The following is a 21,435-nucleotide window of genomic DNA, read 5'->3' as shown; positions in this document are numbered from 1 at the left end:
CAAGAGAAATAACACCATGAGAAAATTAAATTTTTGATAGACTTATGTCTCACTCTTAACTGTCTTCTTTTTTCATTAAAATTTTTTTTAGTAACTTTAGATATAGCAACTTTACTATCACAATGCATTAGAATTGGAAGTATAGGCTTATTCAACAATGAAAAATCGCATAATAAATTTTTAAGAAATTCAACCTCACTAGTAGCAGCATCTAACGCAATAATTTTTGTTTTCATGTGAAATAATAGTTTGTCTAGTAGTTTTTCATAATACTGCACAATCAGCTAAAGTAAAGATATTATCACTTGTCAATTTTGTTTCATCAAAATAAGAAATTTAATTTGCATCACTAAACCCCTCAATTACTTTCCAATCTACCAACTACATATGCAATGTTAGGCAGGCTTATAGAAGATTGTCAAGTGCTACAAAAACTAATAATTTGAGAATATTTATGTGAAAAAATTCATTTACTCAAATTTTTCTTTAACTTGATGGATGAGTCATAAAGAGTAGAAACAGGTTTCACATCAAAATAATTAAACTTCTTCAATAGCTTTTCAACATAGTATGATTAGGTTAAAACCATGCCATCATTTTTCTTTATAAGCATAATACCTAAAATCACATTTACAGGACCAAGGTCCTTCATATCAAAATTTCTAGACAAGAAAGACTTCACATCATTTATGAAATACATATTACTATCAAATATCAATATGTCATCCACATATAAACATAAAATGACAGATCCAGTATCATCAAATTGTTTCACATACACACATTTATCACTATATTTAATTTGAAAACTAAAAAACAATTTGATCAAACTTTTTGTGCCATTGATTTGGAGCTTGTTTCAAACCATATAAAGATTTAACAACCAAGAATTTATAAGTAGTACTATGCAAAGAATATCCAACAAAAACATAATCAATAGTTTTTTTATCCAATTTTCTTTTCTTATTAATAAGGATGTTAACATTTACTAGACACTCTTACACTTTAAGATATTTCAGATTTGGTTCTCATTTTCTCCATAGCTCATAAGGGGTTTTTTCAAAAAAAAATTACAAGGTACCATATTAAAAATACAACATGCAGAATATAAAGCTTCATCCAAGTGTTCCTTTTATTGCTTTGCGTGTGGTATTTTCACATGTTTATTTGTATTAACAAGGAGCTACATATATAGAGGCTACTAGTCACCAATGTGTAGAAACAAAATACTTATAGCAATAACAATAACGTTAAAAAAATATCAAACAACAAACGTCCTAATTTTAAAGACGTGTAACATTCATAAGAGAATTTGACCAAGTAAAAGATAACTTCCTAACATAGGATTGAAAGTAGTGGGATGCTTTTAGTTTTTCACGAAATCTAATTCTAAAAGCATTTTATCTTTAAAAAACATAATTGACAAAGAAAATATATTTTAATTTTAAATTTCAAATTATAAGAAAATATTTTTCAACAATCTACCACTAATTTAAAATTTAAGGAAATGAAATAATATAATAAAAATATTTTTAATAAAGCATAATACATTGTGTTTTCGTCCATTAATTTTTCATGTTTACTAAAAAAAGACTCAATCATATCTATGACAGACATCTTTTGATAAAAGAGAATGCTACTGTAGAAAAGACTATGCAAAAAGAAAGTAGTTTTTCTCTCTAAGATTGTTAGAAAATTAAAATAAAATGAAAGAAATAAATAAGAAGAAAATGCAAAGCCTTGAATTAAATAACAAAAATAACAATAACAAGATAACTTTAATTGGCAGAACATGAATCAACAACGCACTATATCATACAATAAATACAAAGAAAAAAATAAATTAGGGGAAAAAATAATTAGTCTGGGTTGAAATGCACAAACGTTATCCTTAGAGAGAAAACGTCTCCACTGCACTGGTAGGAAAAAAATCTGATTGTGCTCATCTCCCAATATACAACAACCTATTGGTTTCAATCGTGTGCAGCGAAAGGATCTCCGAATCTTCTGAACACCAATGTTCTTGCTCTCAAAAACAAGTTTTTATAAAGTGAAGGTGTTAGACAAGTGGCCTCAGATATCTTAAGAAGTGGGGGTTGAATTAAGATATCACAAACTTTTTATAATTAAAAAATCCTATTTTGATTTTAACCCGTAACCCTAGATTCCTTAACAGTAAACCCTTAAGAAAATATGCAAGATAAACTTACTGAAAAGAAAGAATAAATAATAAGCAATTAAAGGAGTTTAAGGGAAGAGAGATTGCAAACTCAGATTTATACTGGTTCGGTCACACCCTTGTGTCTACGTCCAGTCCCCAAGCAACCTCCTTGAGAGTTCCACTATCTTGTAAAAGTTTATTACAATATCTGAATCACACAAGGACAACCCTTCCTTTGTGTTTAGATTTCTTTACAACAAGAGATCCTCGGTCTCTTAATCCCTTTTCAGAATAAAGAAGAGAAGAAGAAATCTTGAAAGAGATAGATTGAACAATTTGAGCACTCAAATAATTCCTTATTTAATCACAAGTGTTTTGGCCAAGGAATTTGTAAGAGAATAAAACGATTTTACTTTTTAAGAGGATAAGACCTTTTTGTTATGAAAACTCTTAGCAAATTCGTGTCTCAAGTCACATATATATAGGCCTTTGATGGCCATTCAAGAACCAAATGAAAAGATGTGACTGTTGAGAATATTTTCTGAAAATCTCCTCTGGTAATCGATTACAGTATGTGTGTAATCGATTACAAGCTTTAAAATTTGAATTAAAACGTTCAATAACTTCTGGTAATCGATTACCATATATGTGTAATCGATTACACAGTGCAAATTTTGAATTCAAATTTTAAGCTGTTGTAAATCATTTTTGGCCACTGGTAATCGATTACATCCTCTGGTAATCGATTACCAGAGAATAAATCTCTTGAAAAAGACTTTTTAACTTAAATTTCTTGGCCAAACCTTTTGCTACTTCAATTAGGAATTCCCTTCCTATTTAATATACCCTTCCTAAGACTCTAGAGTCTGTCTTGATCATCCATCTTGAATATCTTTGATTTCTTTGTCTTGAATAAAGCTTTGAGAAGCATGTGATCCTTTGGCATCATCAAAACATTCAGCTTGATCCTTTGTCTACAGAAGGAACATAAAAGTGGGGATTGTATTTGAACCCCCCCCAAATGAAAAATAATTATATGCACACTCTAGAATCTTAACCTCCTGATGTTCTGAATATAAAAGGCAGTTTTTCAGAAACTTTTTTTTACCAAATTATAACCTTTTCTGTTGCAAGTTCAAAAGAATAAAAAAATAATCTCATAGTTAATGTATTTCTTGAAGGTTGCTGAATTGCTTGGTTTATATGAAGCAGCAGTTCTGCCAAAACGAGCAATCCTGGTGTGCATCTCTGAAACTTTACACTTGAATTTTACTTGATGTAAAATGGACTGTGGGGTTCTAAAACTATGCAAAACCATTAAAGGAAGTAAATATGCTATTTGAGGGTTTTCAATTTTTAAATAAATCTACTCTTTCAGAATACAGTTGTTCCATTCGTTCAACAACAGTGTTTTGTACTCTGCTGGTTCACCTGTGTACTGGAACCATATTGCCTTTTCCTTAGATCTCATGTTAGATGTCAATAGAGTTTTGTTATTGCTGGAATGCATTGAAGAACTAAAATGTATAACTGTTATGAGTTCAGTGAAAACCTATTATATTTTTCTCACAAACTGTTTTATTTTTAACTTTAAGAAACTAACTTGTGTATTAAGGAAATAATAACCAGAGGATGCAACTTCACTAGATCAGGCAATGACTATAATTTGTTTATAAGTTGCACATATATTTGTAGCTTGGTTAATTACCACTCTTGCATAGTGATTAATGCGTCTTTCTGTTATATGTTTATTGTTGTAGTTTGGTTCAAGAATTGCTAGGGAATCAAATCGGAAGAATTTTGGAAGCAATCGAGCAGCAAATCAGGCATCGGCTGGCAGTGTAAGGATTCATAGGAAATCCAATTTTTGTTGATTCTTTTTCATATTTTAGCACACGGAGTGCATTATCCTTTCTGATCCAGATCATTAAAAGACATAATTGTTTGAAACCGTGTACCTATATATTTGATCAAGAAATTGGACAGCATTTTGGAACTACTTGAGATGTTATGCTTGATGGTACCATTACTATATCTGAAGGGTTTTGATCATATCTGTAAGGAGGATTGGGTTCCCAGAGCTCCCCCTAACACCAGAACTTCCGCGAGCTTGACCTCAAACGTGCTTGTAAACCATTTTGAGTCTTGACTAGATACTGATTTTGAGATTAATTGTATGATACGATACAAGTTTATGGTGTTTTTCATGAACAACAGTGTAATTATAATTTAATTAATTTACGCATTACTCTTTTGAAGTTTCAGATATATAGCTAATATTGCTTTTGTTTGGTGTACAATGTTGGCAAAAAGATATATATTCGAAAGGCTTGTTTGCCATTCAGTTTTTAATGAAGAAACAGAGTCCTTCTAGAGGATTAAATTCCATCTATTCTTTAGAGAAATGTGCTGTACTCATCTGCAGCTACCTTCTGATGATATCGTGTTTTGTGACTGGTTATATAAGTCGGTCTAGTGTCACGAAATTATTATTCTCATAGTCATGTGGGTTTTATAGTGTGCCCAAAAAAAGCTTTTATTTGACAGTGTTTTGTTTTGATTTTGACTTTTCTTTCAGATTATTGTGTTAGCTAAGTTGAAAAAAATAATATGTGGAGCATACGGGGGTAAAAGGCCAACCAATATTGTTTCAAGGATCGAAACAAAGCTCACCTCCAATGATCAACACGAAACAGAAACAGTAACGTTGTGAAACTATCAATTTAAGAACTCCATATAATTACATTGTCAATGGCAGATTTTAAAATGAGAAGATGTTGTTCGAGGAAAGAGAACATGGGGCACATTTTTTTTTCAGAGGAAGAATAGTTTTTTTTTTAAAATTGTTTAAAACCCCCTAAAATTCATAGGGGTACCTTGATATGTTGTTAGAACTCATGTGATACTGCATATTCATGAACACCAGAAGAGGCTCATTCTAAACTACACTGGTGATTCGACACGTTCTAAAGAAGTTGATAAAATTGATTGAATTTCTTATAGAACCGATGAAAAATGTATCAGTATCACGTTACTGTAGGCACAATTATTTGGAGCTTTTGCAGTATCAGAAGAGACAAGTAAAAGAGCAAGAGGAATGCAAAGAGAAAGAGAGTGACAACAAATGAATAATTTTTATGAAAAATCAACAACAGTTTAAGAAAAAAGTAGTACAATTTTTTTAAATGTAAAATTGTAGGATTCATGCACCCACAAACAAGAAACAAGAACAAATTGCTTATATTTCTAAACGAGTTGACCACAATCCGGTCAACAAACTGGATGCCCCAAGGCCCTACGTTATTATTCTTCTTCTCTACTATTCCATATAAAAAAAGATCACCACACAAAGAACTCCACGTTCTGATGGCATATATATATATAGTCTATAGGCCCTTCATAGTGGCCCAACATCAGTGATATGGCTCTGGCTTTGGCAGACCCTTCACTACGCCACAAAGCAACGCGTACTCCGGGATGTTGTACTCGTCCCTCAGAGAACGCTCAGGAGTTAGAACACTGATGTACAATTGTTGTCCCAAGTAGCGATTCTCAGCAAGCTCGGACCTCAAGTTCCACACCCCAACGTTATCGAATGATAACAGAATCGCCGCCCACGATTTCGGGAACACTGGCATTGTGTGTCTGCTCACTGCATCAAGAAGGTTGTAGTTTTTCCTCTTCTCTGGAGTCCAAGTCCCAGGCTCAATCCTATAATACACACAATATTAATGAATTTGAAGAATGAGAAAATATGTTATGCAATGAAGTGTAGTCTTATCATCAAAGTCACATGTATGATAACACATGCTTTTTATGAGAGAATACTCACGCGACTGCGAAGAATGCATAACCATTCAAATGGTAGGACTGAACGCTCTTCTCGGGGTTCTCGAAGATGATCTCGATGAAGGTGCGGTGTTTGAATCTGATAACATTGGGCTGCAAAACAACATTTTTTCCAACGTCTTGCGACGGGTTATCGGAAATAATGTCGTACTTAAACACCTTCTCAGGAACTCCAAAGTACTCAGCGAGCTTAATTGGGGTTTCCCCATCAACATGAGAAACGCCGTTAATAGCGTAACGGAGCTTCCCACTATCCCTGCTAACAGAGTTAATGAACTTCACAGTGCGGGTGATGTTAACCTGGCCGTAATGGTACGAGCCCTGTGGGTTGGGCCGGGCTGCAGAGGCCGTTAGGTTCCAGCGGAAGGAGCGGAACTGGTTCAGCGACCAGGCCCAGCCCACGGGGGCCTCGGGGATTTCCGGGCTCGGCGGGGCCTTTCCGGTGGTGTAACGCATGATTCCCTTTCCGGTGAGAATGGATTTGGTGAAGCGTGTGGAGGCGACCATGTAGTAGTCTTTTGGTTCCTGGTTGGCGGTTACGAGGACGCCGAAGCATTGGCCCAGGTGTACGTCGAGGGAGTTGTAGGTGTTTTGCACAGTGTGGGACCCTTCCATTTCAACGAGCTTCATGGGGTGGTTTTGGATTCTGAAGTTGATGGTGTTCTTGAGGCCCACGTTGCAGATTCTGTACTTGTAGGTCTTGCCGGGGATCATGGTGAAGAGGGGCTTGTCGGTGCCGTCGCCCTTGGCATTCTGGCCGTTCAATAGGACGGCCTGGGGACGACCGAGGGAGCGGCCACCGTCGAGCAGCTTGCGGAGGGTTGAGTGGCTCTTTGTGAACCAGTCGCCGGCGAGGACGGTGTAGTCATCCTCGGGATCAGCATAGGGGACTGGGATGAGGAGGCGGCTGTTGATGCGGAGGCCGCCGAAGCCTCCGGCAGCACGCTGCAACCCTAGGCTAGGGTAGTAGAAGAAGCTACCGATTTGGTCCTTCACCTGGAAGTGGTACGTGTAGTTTGTGCCTGGTTGGATAGGGCAATTGGTGCCGGCAACACCATCTTCCCAACTATTCTTCCTTTGCTGGACTCCCGCCCTATCAAAGGCCAAGAAAAGAGAGAAAATGATAAATATGATAAATGATATAACAAAAAAAGAAATATAGTAATTAAAATTTCATCTAGTTAATTAGTTTTCATGATAAGGATTTGGGTGAAAGGTGAAACTGATTGATAGTTTTGAGACCATATATTCGTCAAGTATGAGTCCCATCACAAAATGAAAAAAGGATTTTTGAATGAATCAATAGCTAGTGTCATGAATATGATTATGGATAAAACATGCATGTAATTTGTGTAACAAATGTCTATAACATATGTACATGGTCGAGATTGGAATCTAGCTAGAGCTAATTAGACATCATGAAGTTGTTTGTGCTGGAAAAGGATATTGATAAAAAAGTGTTGCATGCATGCATATTTAATATATATACCAATGGAAAAGCAAGGGCTCGTCAAGGTTGTTGAAGACATTGACGACGATATTATTGTTGCTGGTGGAATTTATGTTGGGTCCAGGGAATTCATTGTTGATTAGAATAACCTGCTGGGGCACACCGGCTGGAGAAAGGGTGCCATAGGTGACATTCCATGTGAAAAAGAAGTAAGGGTCTTCACCCTTCACAGGGGACATAGCCCCTGCGAAGAGACATAGCAACATTAGTAACGATGTTACCCCACCCATGATGTCTTGTCTAAATTTCGATTTTATTTACTTACAGTGTGTATAGAACACTACTATATGCTTCCATCTTAATTCTAACTTGCTGTATATATATATTTCACTTGTTGCTCTTCAACCACTCAAAATCTCCGCTAAAGTCTCTCACCATTTCCCTTTGGTTATGCTCCTTGGAATGCGTACTTCCTCTCACTTCGCTATTTCCATGTCAAAGCCGTTCGCGATGCCTATTGTTAGAATGCTCAGATCTTGAATATATAAAGTCACGCTTTTATGGGTTTTATCACCCACCATCTAGTTAACTCCATTGAATATGCATGGCTTAAATTTTTTTCTTCTAAAAATGCGATTTGTAATTGTGTATTTCTTATATATATATATATATATATAAGAGTAAATTACATAAACTTTCCATGAGATTTTAAAAAATTATACATGTCTTTTTTCATTTTATAAAACTTACACAATTTTTTCTGGGATTAAAAAAAATTACACGTCTCTTTAAATCTTAAGGCATTTTTTTTAAATCAAAATTTGAAGCAATTACCCTGTATTATAAATTTTTATAACATTAGTTCTATTTCAAAATAGGTAGGACGACATGTATCTTCTTGTTTCTCAATTTGAGAAAGGTTTGACTTATCCCTTATTGTGTTACATCATAATATATTTATATATTATAAGTCTAAATATGACTTATATGTTTAAAAATATTATTTTTTGTGAATTTAATATGATTTATATATTTATTTACTATTTACTATAAGTTTTAGTTATATAAAAATAAGCCCGTGTATATTTATTAGGTTTTAATTAAATTCCAAATAATAAATAATACTAAAAAAAGAAACATAAAAAATGGAGTGAAAAAATTTATAAAATATTATTTTTAATGCTGAACATTATTATTATTATTATTATTATTTTACCTTTCCTTTTGCGGATTTGGTTTCTCTTTGCAATTGTTGCTCAAAATCATCACCATTGACTTCTTCCTTAATCGGTCATCGCCATACCCTAGCAAACGTAACAAAAGTCTATTCTTGATAGAATCAATCACTTCTATCCAGGATTGACATTGATTGATTATTAGAACTTCTAGAGTGACTTGAATTCAATTGCAGAAATAATGTTGAAAGTTTGATAGGAAAAAAAAAAAAAATTCTATGCAAGTCCCAGCAAGACAGTTATATAACTTATATTGCGATTAAAGGTTATCATTTAAAATTTATATATATATATATATATATATATATATATATATATATATATATATATAATATTTAATTATTTATTTTGATAATCTATAATTTTGTTGAATCGTGAATATATACTCATCTAATTCTCACCCGAATATTATATTTCTTTAAAAATTAATAGTTATATGACTCCACATTATATTATTTGTTTATGGTAATGCTTAGCGTAAAACAAAGAGAAACATAAGAAATGAGATTGAATTGTGTTTTAAGAAAAATCAGCAAATATTTTTTCTTAAACTTATTTCATCTTATATAGGACAGTATATATGTGATCTTGTAAAAAGATGTTACTTATGTTAGAAAATGTGAACATGATTTTGATATGAAAATATTGTGTAAGAACTTTTATAGCACAATATAAGAAGCTAAAGGAAGGAAGATAGTTCATATTGAATTCACATTAAATTAATTGCACGAGATAAAATTAAAATTTTCGGTGTTCACAATAATGAATAAAGAACCTACACATATTCTAATATACAAGGTGTTGTGATATCCCTAAAGGGGAGAAATGACGAATATATATATATATAAGTTAAGAGTGACTTCTCTCGTTAAAACATGTTAGTGTATCTATAATATATAACTGAATAATTTAAGATATATACATATTTAAATATATGAATTGTTAAGAATTCTAAATATATTAAAAAAGTCTTGCAAATTACATTATAAATCCCCAACAACTAAACATTTAAATTATAATGATTTTTTTTCTCCTTCAGACTCATTTTATCATTATGACTTGGACATCGTGTCATAATTAAGCAAGGAATAGGAACAACCAACCTATGATTCAAAATAGGATAAATATAATTTAGTTAAAAATATTAAATAAAATTTTAAGAAAATTGACGGATCATTTAACTTTGAAAAAAAAACTAGATTTATGAACTATATTTTTAAATATTATAGAATTTCATTTTGAAGTATTTGCTAAGTATTCATAAAAAAGAATACTTTATTACTTCTAATAAATTTACTAGCATGGACTGTAATATTTTTTATCACGCACGTTTCAATCTTAATAGTTGTACTGTACTCATCATATCTATTTAGATCTAAAACTCTTACTAAGGAATGGATTCAATTTGACAGCTCACCAATGAAGTGGATCAGTTGGTCATTAAAAGAGTGGTTGAACAGTGACATCAAAATTGATTTTGATTTTTTTTGCATAAATAATACATTGTTTCTTGTTGGAACCAAAGACATGGAAGTAAAACATCTTACTTTTAATGATAATAAAAGATATTAAACTTTGATGATGGACTAATAAGTTTGATGAGTTATGCAAGATATTATATGTGTCCACTGCTTAAAAAGTACAATAATTCTAACCTTATATTGGCTAAAAATGTTTTGAATAAGCTTGCATCCAATGCGCATATATGGATTCGTCCAGTACTTCATAACAGCTTATGCATCCAAAGCGCTACACAATTGACCTGGCCGAAAATCTTTTATAAAAATATTCATCAGCGTCCAACACATCTTTTTGTCCAACTCGCTAACAAAACTTGTGGAAATATTTTATACTTTCATTTAAGATTTCTTCATCCAAAAATGAACACTTGATATAGTTCTTTTCTCTATGTTGTTCGAATGCTAAGGTTTATTTGTGCTTACATTCTTCATTGTATGAACCTTAGTCTGATATTCCTTTTTGTTTTTTTCAAATATGCTCTAATGTTTAAATTTCAAACATGAAAATAAAAAAATTGTAAATATAAGCACAACCTCTGATCAAAATTAAAGCTACACAACGAGGTTCAGGACAAGGAGAAGAATTGAAGTGGGAAGATGCAGAAAAATTGTATAGACCTTCAGAGGGTGTCTATACTTTTTAAGAAAGAAAAGCTAAGACACCTATTGCTTCTCTCTCCTCATGAAAAATAGTCACCCCAAAAGCATTTACGTGCCAAGTTTTCCATGCACTAAATGAAGCTCATAGCAGGAGGAAATGCAAAGGGCTAAACACACAATGAATACTTTTAATTTGAAGTTTATATAAAGAATGAAGAAAAATTCAGAAGAAGTTATCGAAGCTATCATTGGATGAAACATTATTATGATACTTATAAGTTAAACAGTTCATCCTTTGTTTCGCAAAAATATTTGTAACCTGTGCTAAACTTTTATATTCTTACGTTGTGAGTTAATTCTTTGTAATCCTCAAACACCTTAATTTGTGGTTATGAAAGTTAACAGTGGCTTGTATTAAAGAATATTCGGGTTTTAATCTCAAGAGGAGATTGTTTGTTTGTTGCTAGCAATGACTTACAAAATATTTGATGTATCCAAATTATCAAATTAAATGTGACAGAAAATATTTGTTTGTAATAAAAATCAGATGCAACTTAAGTTGAGTGAACTTATTATAAAATCTATTGTTCTTTATTTTAGTTTATCCTTCATATTTTTCTTAGACAAATTTTGCTTGTTTAACTAAATAAATTTTTAGGTCTAATTTAAGCATGATGTAAGATAAATCATAGGGCCTCTATCGAATGATTAGACCTATTTTTACTCATAAATACAAGATAAGAGATCTATACACCCGTAAAAAAAAGGCTCCCTTTCTTTTTCTCAACCATTAACCAACGCCAAGAACGAACTTAATTTGATCAAATCCAAAACTATATTATTTCTCAAGAGTCAAAATGAGTAATTAATTAAACCACTGAATTCCAAATTAAAAAGGAGAATTTCTTTAACTTTTGTCTTACGCCAAGGATGTCCAAAATGAGCACACAACTCCCTATCAGATGAAAGCAACGCAAAGGTGATTTTGACATGATTGAGATTATTATAATTTGTTTCTACTTTTTAATTCGTTGCTTGGTTTTGTTTGAGCAATGAAACAATTTTGGTGCCATTTTATGCTTACAGTATGGCATAATATTGGTAAAGAAACCAAATTCTAAAGTTAATGTTTAAAACTAGTATAATACAATATTGCTTTAGTAATGTTGTCAAGAACGGAGCCAGAATTTCAGTTTATAGACGAAAAAAAGTATAATTTAATAATACACACACACACACATATATATATATATATATATATATATATATATATATATATATATATTGAGTACAAAAATAATATTTTAAGAGAAAAGAAATAAAATGGATGATATTTTTTTAATTATACCTAGACACTTCAACATCGCATTTCCTTAATACCTATAATTGTTAAGGAGGTTAACTTAGTTGGTTGAATAAGATGTGTAAGTTATTATATGTTTTCTAACATTATATTTGATATTCATACATAAAAAAATACTTATAATTTCTCTTTATAGGTATGAGAAAAGAAATAATATTATATAAGAAAGAAATCAACTAAATAATACTTCCTAGGTTCCAAAATGACTCATGCTTAAAGATTTTTTCACACAAATAAAGAAAGTATATATTTGAAGAGAACTGGTATTTATTATGGAACAATTTTACTAATATTCTTGTTTTCTCCTAATTTCAATAAATATATTATTAAGTCTTTTAAGACAACAATATTTATTAGAGGACAAAATTAAAACTAATATTTGAATATTTCATTAAAAAGTAAGAATATACTAATCAATTTGATTTTTTTTTTCGAAATTCAGAACTGTATTCACTTTGAGACACATGAATAACTTTTTTTTATTTTTTTTAATTATATGGAGACATCTCAACATCACAAACACTCTATAAATACTTATAATTTTTCTTTTCCTATCACATCATGTTATTTACTATATCTGCTATTCTATTTTTTTTTCTCTCCTCACTTATCAACTAACATAGTAATTTTCATGTATATTTTTAATATGTTTATTTTTTTTAAAAAAAAATTAAGGGGCCATAAAACTATTTTTATTTTCATTTAAATAGACTTAAAAAAATAGGGGTGAGAGATGGGGGATGACCCTTCCAGGAGCCCTCATTCCCTTCGCCGTGAATGTTGTTATTGTGTTTATATTAAGATGAAAAGTATCTTTTTAATTTAAAATTACCTTTAAAATAACTTGATTTCTCCTATAATTATATATATATAATTTTGTATCAAATAATAACTTTTGTTATTGAGAAAAAAGAATAGAATAAATATAGATTTTTAATATATAATAATGGAAACAAAATTTAAAAATAAAATATTGGAATATGCATGACTTTTGTAATTTGTCGTGTAAAAATCACCAACCAAATTCCACACTTTATAAATATTTCTCACATGTGATAGAGTTTTCACTTACTATATCAAGCATGCATAAATCCTTCTTTATTCTAATCTATAATGTTAACGATATATAATTTTTTTTAATTCTTGTTATATTATACAAATTTTATTTCTACTTTTATTAATTTTTTTGAATTAAATAATACTTTTTTGGTTAATAAATTAAATAATATCTGAATAATAAACAAAGTTTAAATTGCTAAATTTGTAAATAGTAGTCCAACGACATTTTAAAAATTTGTGATTTTTTTTAAAGAATATACATATTATAGTGGAAAAGCTCAAAATTCAACGGAATCTTGACGCAAGGAAATGCTAAGCTTCTAATATTCACATCATAATTTGAAGATTTTTTTTTATATAAATAAATATAGTACATTTCATTCCGAGACATTTAATTAATCATATACAGTTCTTTTTTTCTCCGTCGATATCAATCTTTGAGCAATTATATGTTTTTGCTTTCATGATTTTATATAATTGAATTTTTATCTGTGATAGTAATTAATTTTTTTAAAATCATTAGCTTTCATAACACAAATTTTATTGGTTAGCTTCTTAGTTATAGAGATTGTTTAGCTTTGTGAAAAAGAATAAATTTGTACTAGAATTTTCCTATACTCAAGTTATTTTTCTATATCATTTTTCAAAAATTAAAGAAGTCTCATATAACTTAATTTCTGATAAAAGAAATATGACTATACTAATTAATTTATATGATAAATTCATTATATTTTATTTTTTAACTGAATGGTGCATGTAAAATTAAAAATAACTTAGCTTTTTAAATATGTAAGTTTATAATATGTAATTTTTAAAATTTTAAATCATAATTGTGAACAGTGGCACATCTAGGTCCCAGGGGCAAACTATTTTAAAAAAAATCTAAGAAAATTATACGTGTGACTTTATTAAAATAAATGGATGTATTTATTTATCCTACATGAGAATAAGTCTAGGGGTTTAAAAATCACTTATTGAAAAATTTATGAAAAACCACATGAGAATAAGCCAGGTGTTCAAAAACCACTTATATTTTCATCGTAAAACTTTATGAAAAACCATTGTAGTTTTTACAATTATGGTAAATACATGTGCTTGTTCGTTAAATTATTATTAAAGTGGTTTTTTTTTTACAGAATTATTGAAAAACGACTGTGATATCATCACTGTTATATATATATATATATATATATATATATATATATATATATATATATATATATATATATATATATATATAACAGTCTTTATCAAGAAAACTGTGATATCAGCGTTTTTTTTTTGGTGTCATGGAAGCCTGCGTGCCCTGATTGTTCGGTAAATTCTCCAATACAGTGCCTATTATACAGCTATTATATTTCCGAGAGAGAGGGGGAAAAAATTCTAGCTTGTTATTTTTCTTCCCAACCCAAACTCCCAAAATTATGGTCCAAAGAAAAATTCTAAACCATAAAAGGGGAAACAGAAAGACAAAGAGGCAAAACGAATTAGAGACATGCAAGGTGCACCAAAGAAGCATAGTGAGGTTGAGAGACAACTTCGGAAAGAAAAAAAAAAAAGAAAACGAAGAATTCACGGTGGAAATCTTTGGCACAATGGTGTATAAAAGGGTAAGGTCCCGGGTCAAGAAAAGAGGCAGAAGAAGACAATAACTATCTTCTTCCAAATAAAAAAAAAAAAAGAAAAAGGAAGGAGATAGGAAAGGGTTAATTGAATCCAAAAAAAAGAAGAGAAAAACAAAATGGGCAGGGTTTGGACTTCGATGATAGCATTGTTGCTTTGCCTGATGACATCATCGGTTCGGGGCGAGGACCCTTACATTTACTACACATGGAACGTGACCTACGGCACCATTGCCCCATTGGGTGTCCCCCAACAGGGTATCCTCATCAATGGTCAGTTTCCCGGCCCCGAAATCAACTCCACCAGCAACAACAACGTGGTCATCAATGTCTTCAACAACCTCGATGAGCCTCTCTTGTTCACATGGCATGGTGTCCAACAGAGGAAGAACTCTTGGCAAGATGGCACATTGGGTGCCCAGTGCCCTATCGCCCCAGGCACCAACTACACCTACCGCTTTCAGGTATATTCTTATATTCTTCCATTTGCATCATCGTCTTTTTTTATATATTTTAATAACAAAGTTGTCCATGTTAAAATTCTATTCTTCAGGTTAAGGATCAAATTGGAACTTACTTCTACTACCCGACCACCGGCTTGCAACGCGCAGTGGGTGGCTTCGGGGGTTTAAGGATCTTCAGCCGTCTGTTGATCCCAGTGCCCTATGCTGATCCCGCCGATGAGTACTGGGTGCTCATCGGTGACTGGTTCGGCAAGAGCCACACTGCCTTGAAACAAACATTGGACAGCGGACGCAGCATTGGCAGGCCCAGTGGGGTCCACATCAACGGCAAGAACGGCGGGCTCGAGGCCCTCTACACCATGGAGCCCGGAAAGACCTATAAGTACAGAATCTGCAACGTTGGGCTCAAGGAAGCCCTCAACTTCAGGATCCAGGGCCACCCCATGAAGCTCGTTGAGACCGAAGGCTCCCACGTTGTTCAAAACACCTATGACTCCCTCGACGTCCACGTCGGACAGTGCTTCACCGTCCTCGTTACCGCCGACCAGGAGCCCAGGGACTACTTCATGGTCGCCTCCACGCGCTTCACGAAGAAGGTTATAACTGCCACGCGCGTGATTCGTTACTCGAATGGCGTCGGGCCCGCATCCCCTCTTCTTCCCCCTGCACCCCACCAAGGCTGGGCCTGGTCTCTTAACCAGTTCCGCTCCTTCCGTTGGAACCTTACCGCCAGCGCTGCAAGGCCCAACCCTCAGGGCTCATACCACTACGGTCAGATTAACATCACCCGCACCATCAAGTTGGTCGGCACCCGAAGCAAGATCGGCGGCAAGCTCCGTTACGCACTCAACGGTGTCTCCCACGTCGACCCCGAAACCCCTCTCAAGCTCGCCGAGTACTACGGTGTCGCCGACAAGGTCTTCAAGTACAACCTCATCTCTGACGCCCCAGACGCCGCCATCGCCTCCCGCGACCCCATCATCGCCCCCAACGTCATCAACGCCACCTTCCGCAACTTCATCGAAGTCATCCTCGAGAACCCCACCAAGGTCACCCAGTCCTACAACCTTGATGGCTACTCTTTCTTTGCCGTCGCGTAAGTCATTAATTAAGACCCTAAACAGCATCTCCTCTTATGTATATTATTGCATTGATGTATTGATTTGGTCGTTGTAATGAATGAATGCCGTTGTAGGGTTGAGCCGGGGCAGTGGAGCCCAGAGAAGAGGAAGTGCTACAACCTTCTTGATGCTGTCAGCAGGCACACCATCCAGGTGTTCCCAAAGTCTTGGGCCGCAATCATGTTGACTTTTGACAACGCTGGAATGTGGAACTTGAGGTCGGAGATGGCAGAGAATCGTTACCTGGGACAGCAATTGTACGTGAGTGTCTTGTCTCCCAACAGGTCCCTTAGGGATGAGTACAACCTCCCAGAGACCCAGCTTGTCTGCGGAATCGTCAAGGATATGCCTAAGCCACCACCTTACTCCAGTTAAGAGATTTTTCTTCTGCGATCATCATCAGTGCCACCACGTCGTAGCTCCAAAATTGTTCCATCATGAGATTGAGACGAGGGGTTAATTAATTAGCTCTAGTTCATTTCTCATGTTTCTTGCGTGGTCACTGATGTACAACCCTTTCCTATTCATTTTCTATATCAATATCACATAAATATATATATGAAAGTCTCCTTCCTTTTCCTATAGTATCTTCTTTATAATCTCCTTTTCCTACTATCTTCTTTCATTCTTCTACTTACTTTTGACGTGAAATAGTAATAATAAAATACATGCAACTTCAACTATATCAGATAGAAACTAAGGTGGCACTTGGGTGTCGGTGTTTATTTTTTTAAAAATAATTTTCATTTCAAAGTTTTTAAGATTAAAAAAATATGTATCGAAAAAAAATATTCTAAAGTATTATTACATTTTCACTTCTTTAAAAAAAAGCTAAAAATGTTGATTTATTATTTAATTTGTTATTTTTAATTTTGAGTATGTTTTTAAAAATATTTTTAAAATTTTAAACAAACATATTTTTACTCTTATTTTTTATTTTTATTTTAAAAAATAAAAAAATACTCAAATCAAATTAAGCGACACCTAAATTTAACTCCAGGTTAAGCACTTCCTGCCCTTATTAACTAATTGAAATTAACCGGAAGAATCCTAAAAAATGATATTGATGGTAAAGTAAAATGTTATAATATTCTATTGCTCGAGCTCTTTATTAAATTTAAGATGTCAATTGGCACAATATGTTAAACAAGAAATAAGAAAAACAAATAAAAATAGATCAAGAGTCTAAATATTAAATGAATAAAAGAGTTGTTTAATTAGTATGCAATATATAGTTGTTTATAGAATTAATTAAATTTTTAGTCTCTTAATGTTTTTTAAAATTTAATTTTTCTTTAGACAAAAATTTGATCGAACAAAATTCCTAAACTTTTCAAAAATTTGATTTTAAGTTCTTAAATTAATGAGATTTCAGGAAGGACGAGATGTACATTCAGCATATTAATTTATGTGAGAGCAGAGATGCAGTTGCAAAGCAGCAGAGGGTGAACAACAATGGTGTCTCATGAATATTATGTCTTTGAACATGAGAGGGTTGGGAGACAATTCAAAGAGAAGGAGGTTGGCCAAAATCATCAATTCAGGTAATTTTGATCTTGTTTGTCTCCAAGAAACTAAGAGAGAATTTATTGAAGATTATGTTGTTGAAAATATGTGGGGTAACCAGTTAATTGATTGGCTAGCTCTGCCTTCGTCTGGGTTGTCGGGTGGTTTGTTAATGATGTGGAAAAGGGGATTATGGGTGGTTAAGTCTAATTTTTCTGGTCATGGCTTCATAGGTGTTTGTGTTGAGTTTAAGTCGAAATTATTCTTCTTCGTTAATGTTTATGCTCCATGTAATACTGCTGGTAGAAGATTATTGTGGGAGACTTTATATAATCTCAAATATGGTAGCTCTGCGGGAGAGTGGTGTCTGGTGGGGGATTTCAATGCGGTATCTAATAGGGAGGAAAGGACGGGCAGAAGCGAAAATTGGGGGTATATTGATATGGTGGATTTTAATGCTTTTGTGAATGAAATGAATCTTATTGATCCTCCTTTGCATGGGAATAAATTTACTTATTTCTGCTCTGATGGTATTGCTGCTAGTAGACTGGACAGGTTTCTTGTTTCGGATGGCATCATGAATCTATGGCAAGTAAAGGGGTAGAGGGTTGGTAAACGAGACATTTCTGATCATTGCCCCATATGGTTGGAATGTTCTAATCTTAATTGGGGTCCTAAGCCTTTTCGTTTTAATAACTGTTGGCTTGAACATGATGGTTTCAAGTCTTTTATTGTTGAGGAGTGGAAGAAGATTCAGATTACTGGAAGAAAGGCATATGTCATAAAGGAGAAGCTAAAAATTATTAGAGAGAGTTTGAAAAAGTGGAATAAGGAGGTGTTTGGGTGGCTAGACCTTAATATAGAAAATATAGTGGCTGAGATGAATGAGTTGGACAGAGGCATAGAGGAGGGGTGTAATCTTAATGTGGTGGTGAAGAAGAAAGAAGCAAATGCATTATTTTGGCAACAACTAATGATGAAGGAGAGCTTGTTGAAACAGAAATCTAGGTTGCGTTGGGTTAAAGAAGGAGATTCTAACACAAAATTCTTTCATTCTTGTCTTCAAGATAGGAGGAGAAAGAATCAAATTTTATCCTTACAAGTGGAGGGGCGTTGTGTGGAACAGGTTGGGGAAGTGAAGATGGAAGTGCGTCGATTTTTTGAGGAAGGATTCAAGGAAGCTTCTTTTTCTAGACCAGTGTTGGGGGGGATAGAGTTTCAGACTTTGGGGTCGAAAGAAAATTCTTTCTTAGTGGCACCATTTTCAGAGGAGGAGATAAAGGATGTAGTGTGGAGTTGTGATGGTAATAAATGCCCTGGTCCGGATGGTTTCAACTTGCGCTTTATAAAAAAATGTTGGGAGTTTGTCAAGGATGATATTGTTGAATTTTTACAAGAATTTCAGATCACAGGTGTGCTTCCTAAAGCTATTACGGCTTCCTTCTTGGCTTTGATTCCAAAGGTAAATAACCCCCAAAATCTAAAGGAATATAGGCCCATTTGTCTGATTGGGTGCCTATATAAAATTCTCTCCAAGGTGTTGGCGTCTAGATTAAAGAAGGTAATAGCTAAACTTATATCTCCTTGTCAGTCAGCTTTCATTTCAGGAAGACAAATTTTAGATGGTGTCTTGATGATTAATGAGGCAGTTGATCTTGCCAAACGTAGAAAGGATGAATGTTTGTTGTTTAAGGTAGACTTTGAGAAGGCATATGACTCGGTTTCCTGGAGTTTTTTGACTTACATGTTGAACATAATGGGTTTTGATAAGAGATGGATTGGGTGGATACAGGCGTGTGTTTTTCTAGTTCTATGTCAGTCTTGGTTAATGGGAGCCCCACGGATGAATTCACAGCTCATAAAGGTTTAAGACAAGGAGATCCACTATCTCCATTTTTATTTCTCATTGTGGCACAGGGACTTTCTGGTTTGGTACAAAAGGCAATTCAGGTTGGAAATTTTGATGGTTATCAGGTGGCAGATGGTTTGAACTTGTCTCTATTACAATTTGCTGATGACACAATTTTATTGGGTAAGGGGTCTTGGAAGAATCTGTGGAGCATCAAAACTATTTTCAGAAGCTTTGAGTTAGTATCTGGTCTTCGGGTCAATTTCCACAAAAGTAAGTTGATTGGTTTGAATATCAACGAAGGTTTTCTAGAGTCAGCATCAATCTTTCTCTCTTGTTGTATGACTTTAATACCTTTTAAGTTCTTGGGTGTTCCGGTTGGTGCCAACCCGCGGCGAAGATCGACTTGGAAACCGGTGGTGGATTCTATGAGGGCTAAATTGTCTTGTTGGAGGGGACGTAATCTATCCATCGGAGGAAAGGTAACACTTATTAATTCGGTTCTCTCGAGTTTACCTCTATATCTTTTCTCCTTTTTCAAAGCTCCTAAAGTGGTTATAAAGGAACTAACACAAATTCAGAGAGATTTTTTGTGGGGATCACATGAGGAGGAAAGGAAGATTTGTTGGGTGTCATGGGAAGACATTTGCAAACCGAAGAAAGAGGGAGGGTTGGGTGTGAAGAATTTAGAGGTTTTCAACATATCTTTGCTTGCTAAATGGAAGTGGAGATGTATTGATGATCATAATGCACTTTGGAGGGATTTGCTAGCTTTTAGATATGGTAATTTAATAGCAAAGCAAACTTGTAGTCTTGATCGATCATGGGGCACAAAAGATTCAATATGGTGGCGGGATTTGATGTTGTTGGAGAAAGATTTGTCACAAAACCAGAATTTTTTTCAAAGAGCAGTGAGTTGTGATGTAGGAGATGGACAATCAATTCTATTTTGGTATAATAAATGGTTAGGGTCCGAGCCGTTGAAGGATGCTTTTCCGGAGCTGTTTGCAATTTCATCTCAGCAGTTGGTGTCTGTAGGAAACACAGGTTCATGGAGGAGAGACCAATGGACGTGGGGCTTGACTTGGAAGAGACAGTTAAATTCGAATGAGGAAGAGTCACTTCACTCTTTGGAGACCATTCTGGTTGATGTGCATCTAGTGGCAGAATCTCATGACAGGTGGAAGTGGTCCTTACACAACTCCAAATTATTCACTGTAAGTTCTTGCTATTCTTTTGCCATGTCTTTGGTAAATCAAACACAAATGAATAGCGATATACTGGATATACTATCTATAGTTTGGAAAGTTCATGTGCCATCCAAAGTAGCTTTGTTTTGCTGGCGGTTACTATTGGATCGATTGCCAACCAAGGATAATTTAATTAGAAGGAATGTGGTCATTAATAATAGTAGGTGCTCTCTATGTGATTCTTGTGATGAAAATGTTGTACACTTATTCTTTCACTGTGATTTTTCTAAATGTATTTGGAAAGAAATTTTGAGTTGGATTGGGATTGTCGATGTTATAGCAGTGGGGGGAGTTTAACATTTTTGGGAATATGATAGGCTCCTCAAATACAACACTAGCAGAAACAAGGTGCCCTTTATGTTTTGGTTGGCTACTTTGTGGATCAT

General features: G+C 33.8%; 2 protein-coding genes across 2 annotated transcripts; one reads left to right on the top strand and one right to left on the bottom strand.

The window, feature by feature from the left end:
* Positions 1-5,285: 5,285 nt before the first annotated feature.
* LOC100810636 (L-ascorbate oxidase homolog) lies at positions 5,286-7,785 on the bottom strand. The gene is made up of 3 exons (XM_003529409.5): positions 7,500-7,785; positions 5,994-7,103; positions 5,286-5,872 (listed from the first exon to the last, which is right to left on the bottom strand). Exons 1-3 carry the CDS (start codon positions 7,748-7,750, stop codon positions 5,575-5,577), a joined length of 1,659 nt encoding a protein of 552 aa, XP_003529457.1. The 5' UTR covers positions 7,751-7,785; the 3' UTR covers positions 5,286-5,574.
* Positions 7,786-14,640: 6,855 nt separating this feature from the next.
* LOC100810107 (L-ascorbate oxidase homolog) lies at positions 14,641-17,026 on the top strand. Its single transcript, XM_003529408.5, has 3 exons — positions 14,641-15,323; positions 15,413-16,419; positions 16,519-17,026. The coding sequence occupies exons 1-3, from the start codon at positions 14,979-14,981 to the stop codon at positions 16,817-16,819; spliced, it is 1,653 nt and encodes a 550-aa protein (XP_003529456.1). The 5' UTR covers positions 14,641-14,978; the 3' UTR covers positions 16,820-17,026.
* The last annotated feature ends 4,409 nt before the right edge of the window (positions 17,027-21,435 follow it).

Source organism: Glycine max, chromosome 7 (genome assembly GCF_000004515.6).
Source record: "Glycine max cultivar Williams 82 chromosome 7, Glycine_max_v4.0, whole genome shotgun sequence".
NCBI classification, from domain to species: Eukaryota; Viridiplantae; Streptophyta; class Magnoliopsida; order Fabales; family Fabaceae; genus Glycine; species Glycine max.
Note: the sequence above shows the minus strand (reverse complement) of the source record. Positions and strands in the feature narration are given on the sequence as shown.